General features: G+C 44.2%; 2 protein-coding genes across 2 annotated transcripts; both read left to right on the top strand.

Annotated features, from left to right (window-relative positions):
* Window positions 1–507: 507 nt before the first annotated feature.
* tmem196b (transmembrane protein 196b) lies at window positions 508–1,750 on the top strand. Its single transcript, XM_072679092.1, has 3 exons — window positions 508–666; window positions 839–895; window positions 1,422–1,750. The coding sequence occupies exons 1-3, from the start codon at window positions 508–510 to the stop codon at window positions 1,695–1,697; spliced, it is 492 nt and encodes a 163-aa protein (XP_072535193.1). The 3' UTR covers window positions 1,698–1,750.
* Window positions 1,751–18,446: 16,696 nt separating this feature from the next.
* Window positions 18,447–21,303, top strand: twist1b (twist family bHLH transcription factor 1b). Its single transcript, XM_072679091.1, has 2 exons — window positions 18,447–19,243; window positions 21,231–21,303. The coding sequence occupies exon 1, from the start codon at window positions 18,635–18,637 to the stop codon at window positions 19,175–19,177; it is 543 nt and encodes a 180-aa protein (XP_072535192.1). The 5' UTR covers window positions 18,447–18,634; the 3' UTR covers window positions 19,178–19,243; window positions 21,231–21,303.
* Window positions 21,304–25,342: the final 4,039 nt, after the last annotated feature.

The following is a 25,342-nucleotide window of genomic DNA, read 5'->3' as shown; positions in this document are numbered from 1 at the left end:
TCCTCCTGCCATTTCAGCGTCAGACTGGCCCTTGTTCGAAGTGATCTCATCAGCACAGTCAGATAGTACCCCACTGTGTGGCAGGCATGCGTATAGGCATTCGCGGAGAGAGCGCCTTCTCAGGAGGATGCCCGGATCGCTTCGGTCTTGGGAAACGCCGGTGATTTGTGGTCCGTTTGAGAATACTTTGAGATTATACGACCCTTAGGAATTCTGCACCTTGTAGAGTAGAAGTGTTCAGCTTAGGTCAGGGCAAGTCGGGCAACCTGGGTGAACCTCCAGCAGTTCCTCCATGACTAACTATGGAGACCAGAGAGCATCACTGCAGCTTCTGACGGAGCGTCATTCAGCTTGGGTACTGCAACTGGGGTCTTCCTGGATGATGTTGAGATTCCTGAACTCACTGGAATGTCAGAAAGACTCCCTGTCGGTGATCTGACATGACCTAGGAGCGGCGAGTAACCCAATGAGTGTCCCAATCTTCGGAGGAATGGTGTCCACAGGAGGATGTGCAGCAGTCGGAAGATTGTCTGGAGCCTGGTGATGCTCTCGCTGTTCGAGGCGGGCGTCGGAGTGGCCAGCATCACCCTGGGCGTGTTGGAGCTCCAAGGTGTGGTGCGGCAGACCCACCTGTCCACCGCCACCCCCATATGGAGCGGCGTGTTCGTACGTCACCCCATCCATTCACTAAGTACTTAAGTTAATACATCTCACTGCATTGCAGCTTCTTCAGGGAGCTGAGGTTGCATATGCTCTGCTCTGAGCGTTGTCCCGTCCTTGCTGTATTGGGTAAGTGTTGAGTGTAGGTCACTGATGAGGTCTGTGTGTTATTCTTTAGTTCCTGCTGTGTGGACTCTGTGGACTGCTGTGTGCCAGGAAGAGGACTGGTCTGACCGTAAGTTAAAGGAGGTGGGATGGAGTGGGACATAAGATAATACACAAGGTGGGATGGAGGGAGATGGTACATGAGATGGGACAGACAGCGAGGCGAAGTGCGACAAAGGTGGGACAGATAGTGGAACAGATTGAGACAGGTGGGACAGAGGTAGGACAGATAGTGGAACACAGAGTGGGACGTAGTGAGACAAGTGGGACAAAAGGTGGAGCAAAGTGAGACAGAGGTTGGACAGATAGTGGAACACAGAGTGGGATGTAGTGGGACAGAGGTGGGGCAGAAGGTGGAGCAACGTGAGACAGAGGAAGGACAGATAGTGGAATATAGTGGAATACAGAGGTGGGGCAGAAGGTGGAGCAAAGTGAGACAGAGGTAGGACAGCGGTAGGACACATAGTAGAACACAGAGTGGGACGTAGTGAGACAGGTGGGGCAGAAGGTGGAGCAAAGAGAGACAGGTGGGAAAGAAGGTGGAGCAAGGTGAGACAAAGACGGATTCAGAAAACTGACACACCTCTTTTTTCCAGATGATCCTGTTCTCCGCCTGCTGTATCTGTGGGCTTATCGGAGGCATCCTGAACATCCAGTTTGTGCGAGCACTGGGCAGACAGATGGACGCACTGCCTCCCCTATACCTGGCCTCGCTCTCTCTGGCCTGCATCGGTATCGGGGGCTGCACACTGTCCACCTGGCTGACCTGCCGGCTAGCCAGCAGCGAGCAGCAGAGAATGTTCATAGAGAGGGAACTTTCTCTGCACCACTCAGTGGAGATGGCAGAGAAGGTGAAGAACGTGCACGGGTAAAGCCACCGGACGACCAAGAAAGGAGACGGGACTATAAATATACCGCATTTTTGAACAGGAGGTCATGGACCACAGGACATATTTTAACAGGTGAGACCAAAAACCTATGAGAGCTTGGCCCTGTTGTGACCGAACAGTGACCAAAAATACCAATAACAATGTGCAAAAGATTTAGGTACCCAAAATCAAATGACATACAAAAGCATGCAAAGGTTTAGGCATCCACAGGTGAGGTCTGGAGGATCAAGGAAACTTTCCTGAAAAGGTGGGACACTGTTCTGCTGTGCAGCACCACCTGGATAGTATGATCCAGCAGGATAAGGATCATCAATGTACCTCAACATCCACAATGGACTACCTCAAGAAAAGCAGAGTTGAAGGTTTGAGACAGGTGGGACAGAAAGTGGAACAAAGTGTGCAAAGGTGGGACACATTGAAGTAACAATGAAGTAAGACAGATGGGACAGAAGGTGGAACAAAGTAAGTGGAGGGACAGAATGTGGGACACAGTGAGACAGGTGGGACAGTAGGTGAAAGTAAGTTAAATAGGAGGGACAGAAGGTGGAACAAGGTGAGATGGGTGGGACAGGTTGTGGGACTAAGTGACACAGAGGTGGGAAAAATAGTGAACTGAAGTAAGACAAGTGGGACAGAAAGTTGAACAAAGTAAGAGAAGGGACAGAAGGTGGGACACAGCGAGACAGGTGGGACAGTAGGTGGAACAAGGTAAGATGGGTAGTCGGACTAAGTGACATAGAGGTGGGATAAATAGTGCACCGAAGTAAGACAGGTGGGACAGAAAGCTGAACAAAATAAGAGGAGGGACATAAGGTGGGACACAGTGAGACAGAGGTGGGACAGAAGGTGAAACAAGGTGAGATGGGTGGGACAGGTTGTGGGACTATGTGACACAGAGGTGGGATAAATAGTTCACCGAAGTAAAACAAGTGGGACAGAAAGTTGAAAAAAGTAAGAGAAGGGACAGAAGGTGGGACACAGCGAGACAGAGATGGGCCAGTAGGTGAAAGAAAGTTAAATAGGTGGGACAGAAGGTGAAACAAGGTGAGATGGGTGGGACTAAGTGGGACAGAGGTAGGATAAATAGTGCAATGAAGTAAGACAGGTGGGACAGAAAGTTGGAACAAAGAGAGATGAGGGACAGAAGGTGGAACAAAGTTAGACAGAGGTGTGATAGTGGGACGAAGGGAGATAGAGCTGAGGTAGTGGGATGAAGAGACAGAGGAGGGACAGAAGGTGGAACAAATTGAGGCAGGTGGGACAGATTGTAGACGTAGTAAGACAGAGGTGGGATGTTGAAGGAAATAGGTGGAACCTGGGACGAAGTGAGACATCTCAGTAGGAGGCGGCTGAAGTTTTTGCATTTTGTCTGGGATGAGGGAGGAGCGGTGGGACAGGACAGGTGGGACAGGACAGGTGGGACATGTATTAGGCACGTTACACAGTCCGGTATTGTAAGTATTCTGCATGCACTAAAGGCAGACTGCGACTCTGTTAATAATATATATCTCTCTAGTTCAGCCTCAAGGGAGGTGCATGATGGACTCTACCCTCAGTGTGTATGAATATGAATATGGTAATAACAGCGCTCGCTGTTGATGATTATGACCGTGAGCGTACATCTGAAGATATGTGTGTTTTTGTCATTAAACAACTCTTTATGCATGTGTGTGAGGGTGTGTGTGTGGAGGGGCTCATTATTTACACAGCACATACAGTAACAGTGCTGTTCAAGTGCGCCCTCTTGTGTCATCATGACGCTAGTACACTGTTTTGATACCATAGCAACCACATAGCAATCTCCAGGGATGGCACAGAAACTAGTTAGAAGGGTCCTGCCCTACTACCAACCACTAGAGACCCCATAGCAACTGGTTAGCAACACATTGCAACCACCTGGTATACCATAGCTCCTATCTAGCAACCACAGCGATAGCACAGCAACTAGTAAGGAGGGTGCTACACCCTACCAACCATCTACCAAGCACTAGAAATCCCATAATAGCTGCAACACCCTGCTTAGCACCTTTGTAAATAACCACCAAAGAAAGCTCTAGCAACTACTTGATATACCATACCAACCACCTAGCGACCAAGGTTTTTGTGATATGCAGAAGTAGATAGAGCTTCATACTGGATATTAATGTTATTAAGACTTTATACTGGATATTAATGTTATTAGAACTTCATACTGGATATTAATGTCATTAGAGCTTCATACTGGATATTAATGTTATTAAGACTTTATACTGGATATTAATGTTATTAGAGCTTCATACTGGATATTAATGTTATTAGAGATTCATACTGGATATTAATGTCATTAGAGCTTCATACTGGATATTAATGTTATTAGAACTTCAGACTGGATATTAATGTTATTAGAGCTTCATACTGGATATTAATGTTATTAGAGCTTTTTCTAGATATTCCTCACTTCCTCAAGCTGATGACATGAAAAGACCACATGATGGCGCTACTGCATCTAGGTGGAGAGAAAGAGCCGGCCACGTTATCAACTGCACTAGGGAAAGTCTCCTTACAGCAGTTTATACATGAAAGAAAGACTAAGGCAAAGGTTGTCCAGCAGCAGGACCAGCTTGAAGACCTGCTAGTCTATGAAACCCAAACAGAAAACATGCACTATGCCGGTCAACCAGCTCGTTTACCAGTATAGTTGCTGTTTACTTCCAGATGACCAGCTTTCTTAACTACCCTGACCTTTAAACACCAGCTTAGACCATGTATCCAACACTGGTCCTGAAGGTCCTGCATGGCTTTTCGTTTATCCTGCTTCCACACACCCCCTTCGGTGGACCTTCAGGACCAGGATTGTAGACCACTGCCTTTTAGAACTCGCCTCTTCATCTCTTTCTCAGTGCTCAGTTCTGTGTTTTCAACAGAACCATCTACTACGATCTTGAGGAACCCACACACCAGGAAACCAGGCTGGACTGCCCCTTGTTTTCCACCCCAGCACCTCACAGGTCGTGTACCTGTGCCGCAGCGTTCTCCTCCTTATTAAATACGCCGAATACAAGCCCCTCTCCCTCGGACACGGCCTGCCCGAGAGCCGTCCACACAAATCACACTTATGAACAGAAGCATTCCTCCGTCCTCACGGGAATCCAGGCTTTCGTTCTGCTCCCTCCCGTGATGTATGCCTGGGGGCCAAGAAGTCATTTAGCTTGCAAATTTATTAGCCCTGGTGATTTAAAAGGCTCTAAAAGATCTTCCTCAGAGTCTACCTCGCTCTGCTCTTCAGCAGGAGCACCGTAATCGTCCGGTGACTGATGATGTGAACAGGGAGAAAGTACAACAATTACACCAATCAAAGCAAACACAGGCCTCACCGTTTCCTGCGCTAGGTTTCATCCGTCAGCGGCGTCTCAGGGTTGAGGTAATAAGCACATTCTTCTTTTTTTGACCACGGCTCATTTCGGAGAATCGCACGCTTTTACCGGAAACCTAATTTCGCCCAGCTAATGAGGTGTGGGCTTGGAAAATTTCACTTTGTCATTGGGAAAACGGGAAATTTCCCAAATAAGAAGATTGAAAATGGACGTCAGAGTGAACTGCGACATGCAGCGGTTTGTTGTATGGCTCATGGCATCAGTATTTTCAGTGCTTCTCTATCCAAACTGGTTCTTTGAGAGTGGAACCCGTTCTATGTAGAGCGGTGGTCTCCAACCTTCTCTTCTCCCGGAGAGCTACCTTCCTGCAGGTTTCAACTCTGGCCCATTTAACCCACCCCTTTCAGCTGACCCAGGACTTCTGGAGACAGCAGTTAGTTGGATGGGATCAGGGATCAGGGTTGGATCCAAAGAGTGAATCAAAATGTGACTCTTCCTTGCGGTGAGGTGATGAAGAAGCTGGTCCAGGAGGAGCTGGAGGTCATTTCTAGGCAAATGTTTCTATGTAGCTAAAAGCAGTGGTCTTCAACCCTTCTCCTGGAGAGCTACCTTCCTGCAGGTTTCAGCTCTGGCCCATTTAACCCACCCCTCTCAGCTGGCCCAAGACTTCTGGAGGCATCAGTTAGTTGGATCAGGGTTGGTAAAAAAAAGTTTCTTTTTAAGGAACCCTTTGTAAGAGTGCATCAGTAACAATAAAGCAGATTGTGCCTCAAGCGATGAAGAAGCTGGTTCAGGTGGAGCTGAAGGTCATTTGCGGGCGGGCCTAGTGGCAGGAGAACCTTCATTTCTGTGGCATCAGAGGAACACTGCCTCCTCCAGCTTGCTCTGTTCGTCCTTATTCTCTTCATGTATTTCCTCTGCTCGGGACGAGCAGAATCCCCGTTCCACTGAGTCATTTGAGTGAAGCCTTTGTGAGTCACTCTTGGCAGAGGGTGAGGGATGATTTGTGGAAATCATCCCGCCTTCTCCCCCTCCCAAATTCATCAAGCGCTCTGGGAAACCTGCATGAGTGGGAAATGTCCTCTCCTGAACTGTGTTGGGCTCTCTGAGTCTGCTCTGGGAGGAAGTGGAAGAGATCTTTTGAGGAATTGCATGAAAAAGTGGAAGCCATGTGTAGATAAGGTATAGATCTTCTGAGCCCAGAGTATTCTACAAGCTCAAGGAAGTGCGTGAGAGTTTTTGAGGAACACTCATGGACTTTATTGGGAAGGCCTTAGTCTATCAGAGGTCTTCAAATCTGGACCTTAAATCCTGGATTTTGTTCTTGCTGGAAGTGAAAGGCACGGTTAATGTCACTGATTGGCCACAAAGGGTCACACCTACCAAGGATTACAAAGTCCAGGACTGGAAACTGGATTCAAAGTCCAGATTTGAACGTCCTCAGATGAGCTGAAGAGGTTTCTCCACAGTTTCAAATTGAAGAACCTCCCAAATGTAAGGATTTTACACTTAGTGCGCCACCACCACCATCCTCTGGTCCTTAGTTCTGTCCCACCAGAAGTGGGTCCGGCCATCTAGCTTCAGGACTGAAGCCACTGTTGTACCTTACAGCTTAGCTTTACACTCTTTGGAGCAATACCAAAGAAGAACCACTCAGAACCCTTGACAGAACCTTCAGACTTTAGAGCAGTGGTCCCCAGACAAGACCAGTCCAGATTTGAAGATTCTGCTCTAGATGTTGGAACATTGCTGTGAGGAGCACCAGTGAGGTCAGGCACTGATGCTGGATGATTACTCCGACTCATCCTAAAGCTCCATCACTCCAGAGAACCCCACAGCACCGAATTTAGCTCATGTCTGGAACTGGGCATGGTGACCTTCGGGTCATGTGCTGATGGCTGCTCCTGAGTGTCCTGTTTAATGTTCCTCTATGATTATATGTTAATATGAAGGTGAAGTGCTGCCCTTGTAAAGAAGCTCAGTCAGTTGCTGCTTGACTGTGCTGAAGAATCCACATTTAACTGACCGCAGTGTCGGGCGGCTCAAAGCTGCAGGCCGGCCAGGTGACGGTGAGTGATTTTGGGGGGGGTGGGGGGTGTGAGATGGAAACTGGCTGTAGAGAGAGAGGTCTTACCGACAGGCCGTGCTGACACTGCAGCCCCCGCCCCGCCAGCTCCTCCACTAATGCACAAAACACATGGGCAGAGCGGTAAGAAACACACACTGAGCCATGTGTGGTTAGCAGGGCAGAGCCGGGCCAGCTTTATTAACGACTCAACAAATGGCTGGGAAGGTACCAGGATTGAACTGTAACACAATCCCATTGGTTACTAGCTTCTGATCCAGCATTTTCTGCTCCAACACTGCATGGACAAAAGTATTGGGACACCTGTTCATTTGTTGCAATCAAGAGTATCAAAAAGAGTTGATCTATGTCAGCAACAGCAAAAACTATGTAAGATTGGCATTCATTAGAAGGGATGTCCACAAACATTTGGACACCTAGTGTGTTATCTGTCTAACATTAGGCATAACAGTATTCTAGGCACGTTCACGTCCAGGATCAAAACTAAGCACGGCTTTCATCTTAAGGATGTCGGTAACCTCTTCAACAAGGTTATTCAACGGATGGTCTCCTAATGTCCAGCAGATGGCTGGTGATAGCCATGGGCTGCAGGTGCATACATCACACAGCAGTGCATCCCACACTGTAAAACTGTATAAGATCCTTGATGAACATCTCAAGATGCTTTCAGGAACCTTCAAGGAACCTTTTTCTTCTAAAAACCTTTTCTCAAAGGTTCCTTGAAGGGCCTTAAGATTGAAGAACCTCAAGGAGGTTAAGGAAGTTCCTCGAGGATCTTGTACTTGTAACAAAAAGGGATCTGGCCATCTAGCTTAAAGCCCTCAGAACTGAAAATGTAACATTCTGGTGCCAGCACTGTCCCTTGCAAGTTTGCGTTGGAGCAATACCACAGAAGAACACTTGAACGAGCCTAAAGAACCTCTCACCGAATGACATTCCCACCCCTGGTCCTGGGGAACCTCTTTCCCTGCATATTTTGGTGGTTTTCCTGCTTTGGCACACTACCTTCAACTCAGGAAGGGCTTGTTAATTAGCCGATGAGCTGGATCAGCCATACTGCGTTCTCTCTTCACTGGCTTCCTGTAGCTGCTGCCCTCATCAGATTCAGAACCCTTACTCTGGCCTACAAAGCCAAGACTGGACCAGCCAGCCCCTCCGTACTTGATGGCGATGGTCAAAAGCTGATCTTCAAGTACGGCTCAGTTCGAGCCGCCGTTCTTTAGGATCCATGGAAGACGAGCGTCCAGACATTTTACTGTCCTGAACCGAAGTGGGGGAACGAACTTCCCCTGGGTGTCCGAACAGCAGAGTCCAACGCTCACTGTCCTCAAACCCAGACTGAAGACCCTCCTCTTCTGAGAGTACTCAGGCGAAGAGAAGAGTACTATGGTCACCTTAAAGACTGGTGTTTAGTAGAGTCTAAGATTAGACTAGCTGAGGTTCTTCTTCAGTAAACAGTGAAGCTCTTCTGATAGTTCCACCGCAAGTTCCATGGACAGTTCCACTATCAGTTCCGCTATCAGTTCCACTAACAGTTCCACTATCAGCTCCACTATCAGCTCCACTATCAGTTCCACTAACAGTTCCACTATCAGTTCCACTAACAGTTCCACTAACAGTTCCACTAACAGTTCCACTATCAGCTCCACTATCAGCTCCACTATCAGCTCCACTATCAGTTCCACTAACAGTTCCACTAACAGTTCCACTAACAGTTCCACTATCAGCTCCACTATCAGCTCCACTATCAGCTCCACTAACAGTTCCACTAACAGTTCCACTATCAGCTCCACTATCAGCTCCACTATCAGCTCCACTATCAGTTCCACTAACAGTTCCACTATCAGCTCCACTATCAGCTCCACTATCAGTTCCACTATCAGCTCCGCTATCAGCTCCACTAACAGTTCCGCTATCAGCTCCACTATCAGCTCCACTATCAGCTCCACTAACAGTTCCACTAACAGTTCCACTAACAGTTCCACTATCAGTTCCACTATCAGTTCCACTATCAGCTCCACTAACAGTTCCACTAACAGTTCCACCATCAGCTCCACCATCAGCTCCACCATCAGCTCCACCATCAGTTCCACCAACAGCTCCACTATCAGCTCCACTATCAGTTCCACTATTAGCTCCACTAACAGTTCCACTAACAGTTCCACTATCAGCTCCACTATCAGTTCCACTATCAGCTCCACCATCAGCTCCACCATCAGCTCCACCATCAGTTCCACCATCAGTTCCACTATCAGCTCCACTATCAGTTCCACTATGCACTCAGACTGACAAACAGTTTCTATCCATAAGCCATCAGGCTTCTGAACACCCCCCCACACCAAAACTGTTTGCTTTTGTACTTACACTTTAATGCATACTTTAGTGTCTATATATGTTTTATTATTATAATTATATATTCTGTTTCTCTCTGTTTTATAGTGATATTTAATGCTCTACACGAAATAACGGCGCTACAAAGGGTTCTTGGAGTGACGCCATAGAAGAACCACATTTGGTTGTGTGCAGATCTCTTGTCCAAACATGGTTCCACAAAGTGGTACGGCATCTCCTGTGGCACCACTCAAAGAACCCTTCATAGCCCCCTTATTTTTAAGAAGGTAGGTGTAGGGATGGGTGTCGGACCCTTGCAAAACCTTAAAAATCTGCTCACACATCACAAAAACATTTGTTTTTACGGTTCTCTAGGAGACCAACTGTGGTTCTTCTCTCGCACCTTCCGATTTCGGGAGTGTACAGTAGCAGCCTATAAAATCCTCTCTCCTTCTCCTCGCTCTCAGAGGGCTTCTAAACCTCCTCTTCCAGCGTGAGAGAGCCGCTGTGGAGCTGCGAGAAGTTCAAAGTCCCGTTTCCAGGAACCGTGGAAAAGGGTTGGCTTCAGGAGGCTCTGGAGGGGTTTAGCTTTCAGTGGCCTGCTGGGAAGGGTGGTGAAGTTCTCATTGCTTTCTCTGCACCTCTTTACTCAGCACATAGCACACTGTCAGCTTCTCCTGACCTGGCTCACACCGCATCTGTCTCAGTCTCTGAGCCAGTGTCGGCTCGCCGCTACTCACTTTGTTAACACTTGACAAACAAGCAACGAGGGATGGGAGCGTTAAGCTCCCTCGGTGGTACGCTGTGGTAAGGGGTGTGCAAGCGTAGAGGTATGCGACCGACGATACGTGCAGCATTTCCATGGTGGTCTCACTGATGCTCTTGTTGCTGAATGCAATCAAATCCTCACAGCAATGTTCCTCCTAAATCTAGTAGAAAGTATTTTTGTCTTCTTCTCTGGACAGTAGAGATAATCACTCCAACAAAAGCAGGATCAGCTCTTTTTAATAGCATTGATTTCAGAAGAAACAATGAATGAGCAGGTGTCCCAATACTTTTGTCAAAACAGACCATGTTCTTGTTGCAGTTTTGGATCTGCTGTAGATGAATGGTTTGAACCTGGACTTCAGCTATGACCATTCAGCACCCACGCTTCCAGAAAATTCAACATCTGTTTTGTTCTACTGTGGCGGTTGATTGCAAACGTTGGGAAACACTGGGCGCTGCTGGCAGTGGCAGCATTTTCCAGTGCTGGTCCAACGAATTGCATGGAACATTCGATCCTGCTCTAACATACACCGATCAGCCATAACATTAAAACCACTAAAGCCAGGTGAAGTGAAGGACACTGATGATCTGGTTCCAATGGCTCTTATCACAGGGTGGATCTACATATTAGGCAGCGAGTGATCAGTCAGGTCTTGAAGGTGATGAAGATGATGAAGGTGCTGAGGCAGGAAAAATAGACAAGCATAAGAATCTGAGACACTTTGCCAAGAACCAAACTGTGATGTTCTAGAGGGTGCCTGAGTCAGAACATCTTCAAAACATCAGGCTTCAGGTCTTGCGGGATGTTCTCTCCAGGTATGCAGTGGTCAGCACCTACCAAAAGTGCTCCAAGGAAGGACGACCGGTGAACCGGCGGGCGACAGGGTCATGGGTTCAAGGCTTAAAAAAAGGCCCAACTTACAACATAACAGCATTAGCAATACCGTGGTGCCAGATACTACAGGACACCTTCAGAGGTCTACATGGTGGACTCCATGCCTTGACGGGTCAGAGCTTATGGTTATGGTGGACCCACAAAATATTAGACATATTGGGTTTTAATGTTATGGCTGACAGTGATGATTATTACTGCTAATGTTGATAAAAAGTGTCCAACAAATTGATTGATTAATTAATTCATTATTGATCACTATACACAGTTCTTTCAACAGCCAGTAGCACAGTTGGCAACGGTTGCCAAGCAACAATTCCAGCACATTAGTGGACGATTACAGTCGTGTTTGTGTGTATTGAGTGTTTTACAGTGGATTTGATCAGATTTACAGTTATTACACCCACTGATTATTATTGATTAAGCATTTAATCGTTTTAATAATTTGATGGCTTTTGATTGTTTGGTATTCCTGTTGAAATACAGGTTCAGTAAAAAGTCCAGAACTCGGACTGCTCCTTCAGCAGACGCGAGTCTTCGCTGGGCTGTTCCGTCAGTGTATAAATAATAAATGTGGCTGCCTGAGCCTTGTTCCAAAAGCAACACGGCGGTGGAGCCGGTGATTGTGCACTGACAGACAGGAGTTACCCCTGGGGCACATGGACTCTGAAGGTGAATTGAACAGTAAGTATGGTGGAAAAATTGCACAGCTGTGGACAAGGGGAGATCTATCGTTGTCACTCCCACACATTTCTGGAGATCATCTGCTCGCGAGAAGAACCTCCTCAGAAGAATGTATTATGCCTCGTACAGTGTTACTAGACTCGAAGCAATCGCTCTGCCAAAAAGTAATCTGCTGATTTTCACCCCTCGGCCCAAACAGAGCGGATTGACCGAGACTTCTGTTCGGAGTTCGGGGTCTGTTCTACCTTTAGATCCTTTAGACACAAAGGTAAGGTCGCTAGCAAGCAGTGGAGATCCTCCAGGGCCTCGCTTTTAGCTCTGCTTGAGGCTTGAATGGCTCATGGTTCAGGGTTCAGGGTGGGACTTGATCCCAGATAACATGCCCATGTGTGGCCCGTATGGGTTTTGTCCCATGTTGTGTATATGTTCCATATATGGATGCCCACCAGGGTCAGTGATGGGGTTCAACCAGGATGGGCTGTGATGACAGAGTCCATACTGGAACCCACCTAGCCCACTTTCCAGTCATATGGGTGCGGGTCATAACAGTAAAGTGGTTTTGCAATCAAATTAAAATCAAATCCTCACAGCAATGCTCCTCCAACATCTAGTAGAAGGTCTTCTTCCTTGGGCAGTAGACACAGTTACGCCAACAGAAGCAGGACTGAAACAAGAAACACTTAATGAGCAGGTGTCCCAATACTTTTGTCCATATGGTGTAGATGCATTGCATTTTTATAGACAGCAGTATGCAACAGTGGTCACCAGCCCTACTCCGGGAACACACTTCACTTAGGTAGTCAAGGACGTCTGAAGGCATTGCTTAGAGGGGTCAGGTTGGCTTGAGGGTCTGCTGGTCCTTTTTCCCCTGACCACACTATCCTCCTTCTCAATTCTCATGTTTTTCTTCTCATTTGACAGATGACATCCTGCAGCTACTGACATTCAGTGATCCCTAAACCTGCCTGCTGGACCCCATCCCATCTACAGTGCATCAAACTATCTCCCTGGACTTGCTTCCCTCCGTCCCATCCATCACTAATTGCTCCTCAACATCAGGCCGTACCATTTGCCTTCAAGACCACCAGGGCGGTACCCGACCTTGGACATCAGCAGCAACCGACCAATATCTCTCCTTTTTTTTTACCTCTGAAAAATTCTTGAATTTGTTGTTTGCAGTCTGTTGACTCACTTTCCCACCCAGAACCGGCTCCTGGATCCCTACCAGTCTGGCTTCAGACTCCCTTGTGAGCATTACTGCGAAGCTCAGTGCTGCGAGATTAGCCAAGCTGTCACCACTCCAGAAGATCCTCAAATCCATCCAAGCCAAACTCCAAAGCACTGGCTCTGTGGTGGTGTCCTGCCAGGAGGGGTCCTCTGATCATGTAGCGCTGGTGTCCCACAAGGCTCAGTAGTTGGTTCCCATCACTTGTCTTTCTATACCCGCTCTGATTTGACTTTGTGACTCCTCTTTCTTTCCTTCTGACATTCACGTTTCTTGTTCTTCTCCGGCAGACAAACTATGAAAAGACAAAAGTATTGGGACGCCTGCTTATTCATTGTTTCTTCTGAAATCAAGGCTATTAAAAAGAGTGGATCCTGCTTCTGTTGGAGTAACTGTCCCAACTGTCCAGAGACAAAGACTTTCTACTAGATTTTGGAGGAGGAGCATTGCTGTGAGGATTTGATTGCATTCCACAACAAGAGTGATGTTTGTGAGGTCAGGATGTTGGATGATTGTACTGGATGGAGCTCCTCCACCATCATTCTAGAGAACACAGTTCTTCCACTGCTCCACAGCTCCTCAATGCTGGGGGGCTTTATACCCCTCTAGCCCACGCCTGGCATCATTAGGCAGCATGGAGCCAATAGGGTCATGATGTTGATCTGCTCCAGAGAGTCCTATTCTATTGGCAGTACTTCTTCTCCACAGGGACTAGACAAGCTGTCTATGTGTACATCTGTGTCAGCAATGGGTGCAACTTTAAAAACTAGCAGCATGCATTCATTAGATGGGGTGTCCACAAATATTTGGACATATCATGTATCTAGAATTGACTGGATTTCCTAAGTAACTGAGCGTCGTAAACCACATTAGCAAGCCTGTTGGAGATCCCTAAGCAGCGTGGCCTGGTTTGAGACAAGTGTGGATGGATAGGACTTCTGGTACGTGCTGAGCGCCCTTATCCTTGTAGCTCCAGGGAGCACTGGATGAGCATGGCCAGGTCGTTTTTGGGTAAGGGCAGTGACTTGCGGCCCAACCGTTGAGTCCGAATATTTAGATGACCATTGTTCTGTCTGTACAAACCCACAAGGAGAACTCTCTCTCTCTCTCCCAGCTGCAGGCCCAGTGCTAGGAGTATCTGTGGGTGGACGCTGTGGCTGAAGTTCAGCAGGAGAATCCGTCCTGCGCTTGTTGTTTTTGGCCTGGGCCGAGGAACCCCTCCCCTGCCTGTCACACCCCCTTCCCCAGTCCCGCATTCATCTGCACGCACAGCTGCAGCACTTTTTGTGACCCCGACTGACAGCACACACACACACACACACATACTTACACACACACACATATTAACACACATGCTGGGAGTCTAGTGCTATGTGGTATATAATTCAAGTTCAAATAGATCACTTTCCAAATATACGTCTGAAATATTGCATATTTAAATTATATATGTGTATTAACCCTGAGTTCCTCCTCTTGGAGATCAAAGTCCCTGCAGACTGCGGGTCTTTTCCTAGTCTATCTCACCTGATGCCGCGACATTAAAGAGGTTAGCTGCTAGGTTAGTCCGATTACAAATAATACTGAGACCAAATCAAGTCTGATTACAAATAATATTGAGAACAAGGCACGTCTGATTACAAATAATATTGAGAACAAGGCACGTCTGATTACAAATAATATTGAGACCAAATCAAGTCTGATTACAAATAATACTGAGACCAAATCAAGTCTGATTACAAATAATATTGAAACCAAGACAAGTCTGATTACAAATAATATTGAGAACAAGGCACGTCTGATTACAAATAGTACTGAAACCAAGACAAGTCTGATTACAAATACTATTGAAACCAAGACAAGTCTGATTATAAATAGTACTGAGAACAAAACAAGTCTGATTATAAATAGTACTGAAACCAAATGAAGTCTGATTACAAATACTACTGAGACCAAGACAAGTCTGATTACAAATAATATTGAGAACAAGGCATGTCTGATTACAAATAGTACTGAAACCAAGACAAGTCTGATTACAAATACTATGGAGACCAAGACAAGTCTGATTATAAATAGTACTGAGAACAAGACAAGTCTGATTATAAATACTACAGAGACCAAGAAAAGTCTGAGTACAAATAATACTGAGACCAAGACAAGTCTGATTACAAATACTACTGAGAACAAGGCAAGTCTGATTAGAAATAATACTGCAAACCAGGACAAGTCTGATTATAAATACTACAGAGACCAAGAAAGGTCTGAGTACAAATAATACTGAGACCAGGACAAGTCTGAGTACAAATACTATAGAGACTAAGACAAGTCTGATTATAAATACTACAGAGACCAGGACAAGTCTAAGTACAAATACTATGGAGACCAAGACAAGTCTGAGTACAAATACTATAGAGACTAAGACAAGTCTGATTACAAATAATACTGGGACCAAGACAAGTCTGAGTACAAATAATACTGTGACCAAGACAAGTCTGAGTACAAATACTATGGAGACCAGGACAAGTCTGAGTACAAATACTATAGAGACTAAGACAAGTCTGATTACAAATACTACTGCGACCAAGAAGTCTGATTACAAATAATACTGGGACCAAGACAAGTCTGATTACAAATAATACTGGGACCAAGAAGTCTGATTACAAATAATACTGGGACCAAAACAAGTCTGATTACAAATGCTACTGAGAACAAGGCAAGTCTGATTACAAATAATACTGCGACCAAGACAAGTCTGATTACAAATAATACTGGGACCAAGAAGTCTGATTACAAATAATACTGGGACCAAGACAAGTCTGATTACAAATGCTACTGAGAACAAGGCAAGTCTGATTACAAATAATACTGCGACCAAGACAAGTCTGATTACAAATGCTACTGAGAACAAGGCAAGTCTGATTACAAATAATACTGCGACCAAGACAAGTCTGATTACAAATACTATTGAAATAGATTTGTCTGATTATAAATAGCACTGAGAACAAAGCACGTCTACTTACAAATAGTACTGAAACCAAGACAAGTCTGATTATAAATACTATTGAGACTAAGATGAGCCTGAGTATAAATACCAGTAAACCCAAGACAAGTCCTGGACAACAGTCCAGGGACACACGTGGGCGCTATTGAGCTTGACCTTCTCGGTCTCCAGCCTGTTAACAGCTGATTAGTCTTTCTCTCCAGGAGTTGGTGTGAGGAGAGGGTGAGGGGTTCGGGGGTTCGGCGAGGGAACGCTACGATCATCGATGGAGTGAAGTGGACAATCAGAGAAATCTGCTGAACCTGCCGGTTCTTCTTCTTCCTCTTCTTCCTCTGTGTGAACTGGTCAGCAGAGAAGCGATTCTTTCCACAGCTCAGCTGATACATAATAAAGCAAATCCTGGAGCCCTCACTGATAGGCCCTGGCTCCAGGCTTGCAGTAGATCTGGCGGTGCAGCGGTGCTGAGGGAGCGGCTGTGAAATATTTGGCTCCTGAACTTCTTCTGACTCTTGAGTCACTACATGAATCATCATCGCAACTTCGGCTGCAGTGGAAAAGCTCTTGTTCGCTCGCTGGTCACAGGCATGGGAAATCAATCCGCCCGTGATGTGTAGAGTTTAGCCTGTAGAGTTTGTCCGCCGCGCGCTGCGGCTTCTAAGCGGTACCGGCGGGATCCTAACCAATGAAGTGAGCAGAGCTTGATGGAGAACCTTCATCGATCTCTCCGGTGCCTGTGTGGAACGGAGGAACGCTGTTCCTGACGGTGCACAGATGTAGAAATCCAGTGGAATTGGTATTGATCCCTATTGCAGTGGTTGCAAATCTGGACTGTCTGGGGTCTCTGAGGACTGGTTTTATAGGTTGACTGGTCAATTTTTTGATTGATTGGTTGGTTAATTGGTTAAATAGTTGTTCTATTGATTGATCAGTTGATTTACTGAATGGTTAATTGGTTAAATTATTGAATTAATTGATTGATTGATTAAACAATTGGTTTATTGGTTGATTGATATATTGACTGATTAAATTATGGTTTATTGATAGGTTGACTGATCAATTTGTTGATTGGTTGGTTCATTGGTTAAATTATTGTTCTATTGATTCATTGATTGATTGACTGGTTGGTTCACTGGTTAAATTACTGATTGATTGGTCAATTGATAAAACCTTTGGTTTGTTGACTGGTTAATAGGTTCCGTGGTTAGTTTATTGATTGGTTGATTGATTGATTGATTAAACGATTGGTTTATTGATTGATTGATATATTGACTGATTAAAAGCTTGGTTTATTGATAGGTTGACTGATCAATTTGTTGATTGATTGGTTGGTTGGTTCATTTGTTTAATTATTGTTCTATTCACCAGTCGATTGATTTACTGATTGGTTAATTGGTCAAATTACTGATTGATTGATACAACGGTTGGTTTGTTGACTGGTTAATAGGTTCAATGGTTAGTTTATTGATTAATTGATTGATTAGACGATTGGTTTATTGGTTGATTGATATATTGACTGATTAAAAGATTAGTTTATTGATAGGTTGACTGATCAATTTGTTGATTGATTGGTTGGTTGGTTAATTTGTTAAATGATTGTTCTATTGATTGATCAGTTGATTTACTTATTGGTTAATTGGTTAAATCACTGATTGATTGGTCAATTGATAAAATGGTTGGTTTATTGATTGATTTATTAAACAACTGGTTTAATAATAGATTGGTTGATAGGGTAAATTATTGGTTTGTTGATTAATTGATTGACTGATTGATTGATAGATTGGTTAATTGGTTAAAATACTGATTGGTCAATTGATAAAACGGTTGGTTTGTTGACTGGTTAATAGGTTCAGTGGTTAGTTTATATGATTAATTGATTGATTAAACGATTGGTTTATTGGTTGATTGATATATTGACTGATTAAAAGATTAAAATATTTGTTGAATTTAAATTTGTTGATTGATTGATTGGTTGGTTGGTTAATTGGTTAAATGTATTGTTCTATTGACTGATCGATTGATTGGCTGGTTGGTCAATTGATAAAACGGTTGGTTTATTGACTGGTTAACTGGTACGATGGTTAGTTTATTGATCAAATGATTGACTGATTGATCAACTCATCTTAGGAAATGCATAAATAATGGCACCCTCGCGTGCTGAGCCTGTCCGCCCTGAGCAGAAGTGTGGGTGTCCTCAGCAGAGAGCTGTCAGAGTTCAGGGAGGAGTTCTGGGGGAACACTTTAAGACTCCCTCACTCTTCCTCCTCCTCCTCCTCCTCCTCCCCCTCCTCCTCCTCACTGTCTCAGCCAATCGGCTCCCTGACTCTCCTCAGCCCCTCCAGAGGGCTATAAGAGCTCCCCAACTTTGTGGAAGTGTGCAAAACTTTGTGGAGCTTTTTCATGTGCTGTGAGGAACCCTGGACCGGAGAGCTCGTGCCGTCGTCGTCGTCGTTGTTGTTGTTGTTGTTGTTCTGGAAAGGCGCGCGAGCTGAGGACATAGCCATACATCTTCTGTGTGCACTTTTATCTGCTTGTTTGCTTGTTTGTTTGTTTGTTTGTTTGTTGTGGAAAGACGCGTGTGAGAGATGCCTGAGGAGGGCTCGTGCTCGCCAGGGTCTCCACCGGACAGCCTGAGCTTCAGCGATGGGGAGCAGCAGCACCAGCAGCAGCACGAGCGTCCGGCCAAGAGGAAGAGGACTGTGAGGAAGAGGCGCTGGAGCCGCACGAGCGGAGAGGAGTCGGTGGAGAGCCCGGGCGCGCGGGGCAAAAAGGCGAGCCTGGGGGAAGAGCGCGAGGGAGGAGACGGAGAAGGGAGCCCCCCGTCCCTCGAGGAGCTGCACACCCAGCGCGTGATGGCCAACGTGCGCGAGCGCCAGCGCACGCAGTCCCTGAACGAGGCGTTCGCGGCGCTGCGGAAGATCATCCCCACCCTGCCCTCCGACAAGCTCAGCAAGATCCAGACCCTCAAGCTCGCCGCGCGCTACATCGACTTCCTGTGCCAGGTGCTGCAGAGCGACGAGCTGGACTCCAAAGCCGCGAGCTGCAGCTACGTGGCGCACGAGCGCCTCAGCTACGCCTTCTCCGTGTGGAGGATGGAGGGCGCGTGGTCCATGTCCGCCACGCACTGACCAGAGGAGGGGAGAGAGAGTGACAGACAGACAGAGAGCGAGAGAGAGAGAGAGAGAGAGACAGAGGTAGAGTCCAGTCCGCTCTCACTGTTACACACACTGTCGGGGTTCTAGACTGAGAACTGCAGGGGAAGGGTTCTGTTTAGTACCCAAAAAAAGGTTCCACTGTGCACGGGAACATACACAGAACCGGTGCTGTCACCAAAACAAGAGCTCCACAAGTTATTCATATATTAATATATTCATCTAAAAGTTAGAGAACCTCTTTTCAGCATTATCTAGAACCCTTTTCGTAGAGCGCAGCCTGTCAAGTTTTTAAAAACTGACTTTAAATCTACTTCCACTAAGAAATAAACTCACAGATATGTTCATTTTTAGTGAAAACATTCGAATCTAGCACGGTTCTAGATTAAGAAACCATGTACTGAGTGAGCCAGAATGAGTGGAACAATCTAGAGCCGGGCGCCTAAACTTTGAGAGGTCCTTAGTAAAGGCGGTGGTTCGATATACAACTATAACAACCTCTTGTATATGTTTTAGTTTTAATAGAACCTCTTAAAATGGTTCTAAATAGCACCCAAAAAGGTTCCACTATACACAAAAACCAATAGGAGCTGGAACTTAAAAAAACAAATAAAAAGCAAAAATACTCTTGTATTGCTTTATTACTAAATGTATGTTTAAAAGCTAGAGAACATATTTATGGCATTATCTAGAACCCTTTTTTTAGTAGAGTGTAGTCTGCAGTTCAAGATCTGGATCCACTACGTTTTGTCCACCAGTACAGTTTCAGATTCAGTGTAAAAACAGAAAAACAGCAGAGTTCTAGATTTAGAAATGAACCTAAAAGGAGCCAAAAAGGAAAACCTCTTGTGGATGGTTCTGTATTATTAGAACCCTTGAAATGTTTTATGTAGAACCGAAAAATATTCCAACACTCAGTAAAAAAAAAAGTAACTTTGAAAAGTTTGTTGAATTAAAAAGATCTAAAGTTCTAAATGTAGTTAACTCGATTTGTATTAGCGAGTTTAAATGTTAGAGAACCCGTTTTTAGGACTGTAGAACCTTTTTTTCGTAGAGTGTAGTTGGTCAAGTTTTCAGAATAACTATAACTCTGCATCCAATTTAGTCAATTCAACCACTAGTAAATTCAGTTTTAGTGTAAAACTGCAAATCTAGAACTGTTCTAGATTAAGAAGTGAGGAACCGAATGAGCCAGCAGAACATTCTCGAGCCAGGGCGCCTTTGAGTGTTTTTAGTGGTTCTATGTACTATAACAACTCAAAGAACACTGGGGCAAAAACCTCTTGTTTATGTTTTTGTGGTTCTATATATATTAATATAATTATATATTGTATTATATATTAATGTAATTATGTATATAGTGTATATATTATATTTATGTTATTAATGAATTAAATTAATTATAGTAATTAAAATGATCCACTATAATAACACTGTCTCATTACATATCATAGCCAGGGTTACAGGCCTTGTACAACGGCCCAGGCACGGCAGCTTACGAGACCCGGGTATTGAACCCACAACCCTGTGATCAGTAACCCCATGCTCTGACCACTGAACCACCGTGATCTATAACTCAGTGTATATTGTCCCTGTCCAATGAATGTCCAACATGTCCAACGTCTTCAAAATAATGAGGACAGAAGCAGCGACGGGGTTCAAACTATGGAGATACATGGTTTTCGTTGGACAGCAGTGATATATTCATTCAGTATATATTTATTTATTTATTTATTTATTTATTTATTATTTTGGCTGCTATGATCATAATATTTGGTCTATTTCCGTGATATTTTGGTCACCCTTAATTTAGAAGCTGATTTGGGCCGAGGCTCCAAGCCATCCGCACACAGGGTCAGTGGAGAACTTTGGGTCAGTGTGCTCTGGACACTGTAATATATATATATATATAATATAATCTATAATATAATAATATAAACTCGACAAGGAGAACAATCTAGACCACTGTTAGCACATCATCATCATCATCATCCTCACCCTCACCCTCATTTCTCCTCCCGCTCCACAGGGGACGCCGTCTCTGCATGGCGAGGACAATCTGGATCAAGCGTCTGGACAAAGACACCAAATCGAATGCTGGATCCTGTGGGGTGGGGTGGGCTTCGGGAGGGGTGGGGTGGACTTGACCCGGAAGCTTCGTCATCTGGAGACCGAAGGAGAAGGCCACAGACCATGTGTTCTCAGCCTGCTCTGCCCAGACTGCTCACAGGCGGCCTGTGAGAATGTGGACCACTGGGAGAACTGGTGGGCAGCCGTTGGGCTTACGCTGCATCCTCCATGTACCTGCACCTACCTGTGAGCCCCTCGCGATGACCACCAATATCCAACCAGGAGAGCGTTACAGTCGGTTTACAGTGGCTAGCATACGCTATCGTCTAGCAACATCTGCTAATATAGAGTGACCGGCTAATTTGGGCCTTTTTGGACACTGTCGCTAACTTTTTAGGGTCCCTACCTACCATACTCTGGGTCGTTACGTAGCTAACGTTATATAAGTGAGTAATTATGCAGTCAGATAAGTTCAATTTAGGTCTAATTAATAATGTTAGCTACACAATCTGCTCACCCTTCGGCTACGTAGCCAGGCTGCTAGGTTAATAATCAATACACAATGCTATCAGCTTGACGAGGGACATCTAAGGGATCAGCAAGATAGCTCTGTTAGCCAGAGGGCTAGCTAGCGTTAGCTGTGGTGAACTACCTGACCTGTAAAGCCGCCTGCTAGCGAGCTATGTGGTCACTTGTGTTTGTCCCAGTGTGACCAATGAGGTGACCAATGAGTGTACACTGGAAGGATGTCGGTTGGAGTCTGGGGCCAATTTGTGATCCCAGTTCATCCCTTGGTGTGTGTGTGTGTGTGTGTGTGTGTGTGTGTGTGTGTGTGTGTGGGACTTAGCTGTGGCTCTTTTCCATGGAGGAAAACCCAGCAGTGCCTCCAGGATCTGGATGAAGGATGAAGATTTGAATGGTCCTGAAGTTCAACCTGCGCGAGTTAATTTATTTATTAATGACAGGTGAAGAGTTCCTGTCCTGTGCTGAAATACATCCCTATTTTTATTACGCTGTTTTGTAAATAAATGTGTAATTCTGTAATAAAGTTGACTTTTTTAGGAAATTCCTCTGTTTGGATGAATTCGGAATGATTGCACTTGATGTTGCACTTGGTTCAGAAGCTGTAAATCAGTTATTTGGGAATGTCCGATTCCTCAAAGCGTCCCTGAACATTATTATTTTTAGCTAATTTTTCGTACACATAAAATAAAAAAAAACATTTTTATAATACAGTGAAATATGTCACTTTATTTGTGAAATATGTCACAAATTTTTGGATATTTTTTAAAGTAGTAAACAGACAGACACACAACCTAAGAACAAACTAGGGTGCTGAAAATAATAAATAATAATTACATAATAATAATAAAATAAAAAGAAATGTTGAAATATGTCATTTTTCCTGTAGTTTTCTACATATGGACACTTTTTTGTTGAGTCTGATTGTTGAATCTAATTGTTGAGTCTGATTGATGAGTCTGATTGTTGAGTCTGATTGTTGAATCTGATTGTTGAGTCTGATTGATAAGTCTGATTGATAAGTCTGATTGTTGAGTCTGATTGATAAGTCTGATTGATAAGTCTGATTGTAGAGTCTGATTGATAAGTCTGATTGTAGAGTCTCATTGTAGAGTCTGATTGTAGAGTCTGATTGTTGAGTCTAATTGATGAGTCTGATTGTTGAGTCTGATTGATGAGTCTGATTGTAGAGTCTGATTGTTGAGTCTGATTGATGAGTCTGATTGTAGAGTCTGATTGTTGAGTCTGATTGTTGAATCTGATTGTTGAGTCTGATTGTTGAGTTCTGATTTTGTGAGTCAGGCTTCTATACAGCTTTTTGATTGGACAGTGTTTCTCCCCCCATAAGAACGATTGGGGTTTTAAAACTTTAGTTTCAGAAGCCACCTTTCCAATGTCTCGATGATACAAATATACAAGCAACACCCAGCCAACTAACTGAGACACCATAGCAACCAACTGAGACACCATAGCAACCACCTAGCAAGAAACTATAGCAACCACCATGGCTGAAATGCTGAAAAAGCTGTCCCCCTGCAACACTAAAGCATTATTACAAGCATGTGCAAATCTTGCAAAAAAAACTCAATTTTGGAGCAGCATTGCTGTGAGAATTTGATTGCATTGCCCATCCAAAAGTACTGGACAGAGCTCCTCCACCATCACTCCAGAGAACACAGTTCTTCCACTGCTCCACAGCTCCTCAATGCTGGGGGGCTTTATACCCCTCTAGTCCACGCCTGGTATTATTAGGCAGCATGGAGCCAATAGGGTCATGATGTTGATCTGCTCCAGAGAGTCCTATTCTATTGGCAGTACTTCTTCTCTACAGGGACTAGACCAGCTGTGTGTGCATTTGCACACAGGTGCAACTTAAAGTAGCTGAATGCATGAATTAGAAGGGGTGTCCACAAACATTTGGACACAGTGTATCTAGAAGCCAAGCTCTGTAACAGCGTTTACGGCATGCCAGAAACTCCAACTGTGTGTGTTTTACAGAGGTCAGACTGTGACACACACACACACACACACACACACACACGCCTTGGCTGTTATTGATGAGCTGATCAGCAGTGCTGGGAACAGGATTGTAACAGGGCGGCTGAGAGAAGGCCACACTGAGGGTCTCCTCACAGTTACAGGTTCTGGCAGATGTGTGTTTGAGGGGCACGATCTGAGACCTTTCTGGAACCAGATGTTAATGTTTTGGAGTCACGTGAGCCAAACAGATGTGCAGACGCAAAGGAGAGAGAGAGAGAAAGAGAGAGAGAGCGAGAGAGAGAGAGGGGGGTAGAGATATATAAAATATATCAATTTATATAAATAAATATTATATACTGAGTAATTCACAGTGGTTACAGAGTAATTCATGATGGATACCAAAGAATTTATAGATATATACATAAATTATTCAGAATGGATAATTCATAGTAGATACATGTTGGGTGCTGTGGATACAGAAGCAATTTGTAGTGGATACTGAATAATTCATAGTAGATAAAGAATAACTCATAGTGGATACTGAATAATCCATAGTAGATACTGAATAATTTGTAGTGGATACTGAATAATTCATAGTAGATACTGAATAATTCATAGTAGATACTGGATAATTCATACAAAACACTGAATAATTCATAGTAGATACTGAATAATTCATAGTAGATACTGGATAATTCATACAAAACACTGAATAATTCATAGTAGATACTGAATAATTCATAGTAGATACTGAATAATTCATAGTGGATACTGGATAATTCATAGTAGATACTGAATAATTCATAGTAGAGACTGAATAGTTCATAGTAGATACTGAATAATTCAAAGTAGATACTGAATAATTCATAGTGGATATTGAATAATTCATAGTAGATACTGAATAATTCATAGTAGAGACTGAATAATTCATAGTAGATACTGAATAATTCATACAAAACACTGAATAATTCATAGTAGATACTGAATAATTCATAGTGGATACTGGATAATTCATAGTAGATACTGAATAGTTCATAGTAGATACTGAATAATTCACAGTAGATACTGAATAATTCATAGTGGATACTGAATAATTCATAGTAGATACTGAATAATTCATAGTAGATACTGAATAATTCATAGTGGATACTGAATAATTCATAGTAGATACTGAATAATTCATAGTAGAGACTGAATAATTCATAGTAGATACTGAATAATTCATACAAAACACTGAATAATTCATAGTAGATACTGAATAATTTGTAGTGGATACTGAATAATTCATAGTAGATACTGAATAATTCATACAAAACAATGAATAATTCATAGTAGATACTGAATAATTCATAGTGGATACTGAATAAAGGCAGAAGTTCTTTCAGGCTCTTTCAAGCCCTTCTAACAGTTTAACAAGTGTGAGACATCATGAACGTTGTGTTTGCTGAGTGCTCTGCGTTCACCACCCAGGCAGCACACACACACACACACACACACACACACACACACACACACACCACATCAGCCTTCAGGGGATACACAATGATGTCACACACAGGAAATGGATGG

The sequence above is a fragment of the Salminus brasiliensis genome, chromosome 5 (genome assembly GCF_030463535.1).
Source record: "Salminus brasiliensis chromosome 5, fSalBra1.hap2, whole genome shotgun sequence".
NCBI classification, from domain to species: domain Eukaryota; kingdom Metazoa; phylum Chordata; class Actinopteri; order Characiformes; family Bryconidae; genus Salminus; species Salminus brasiliensis.
The sequence above is the reverse complement of the archived record's forward strand: the minus strand, read 5'-3'. Positions and strand labels throughout refer to the sequence as shown.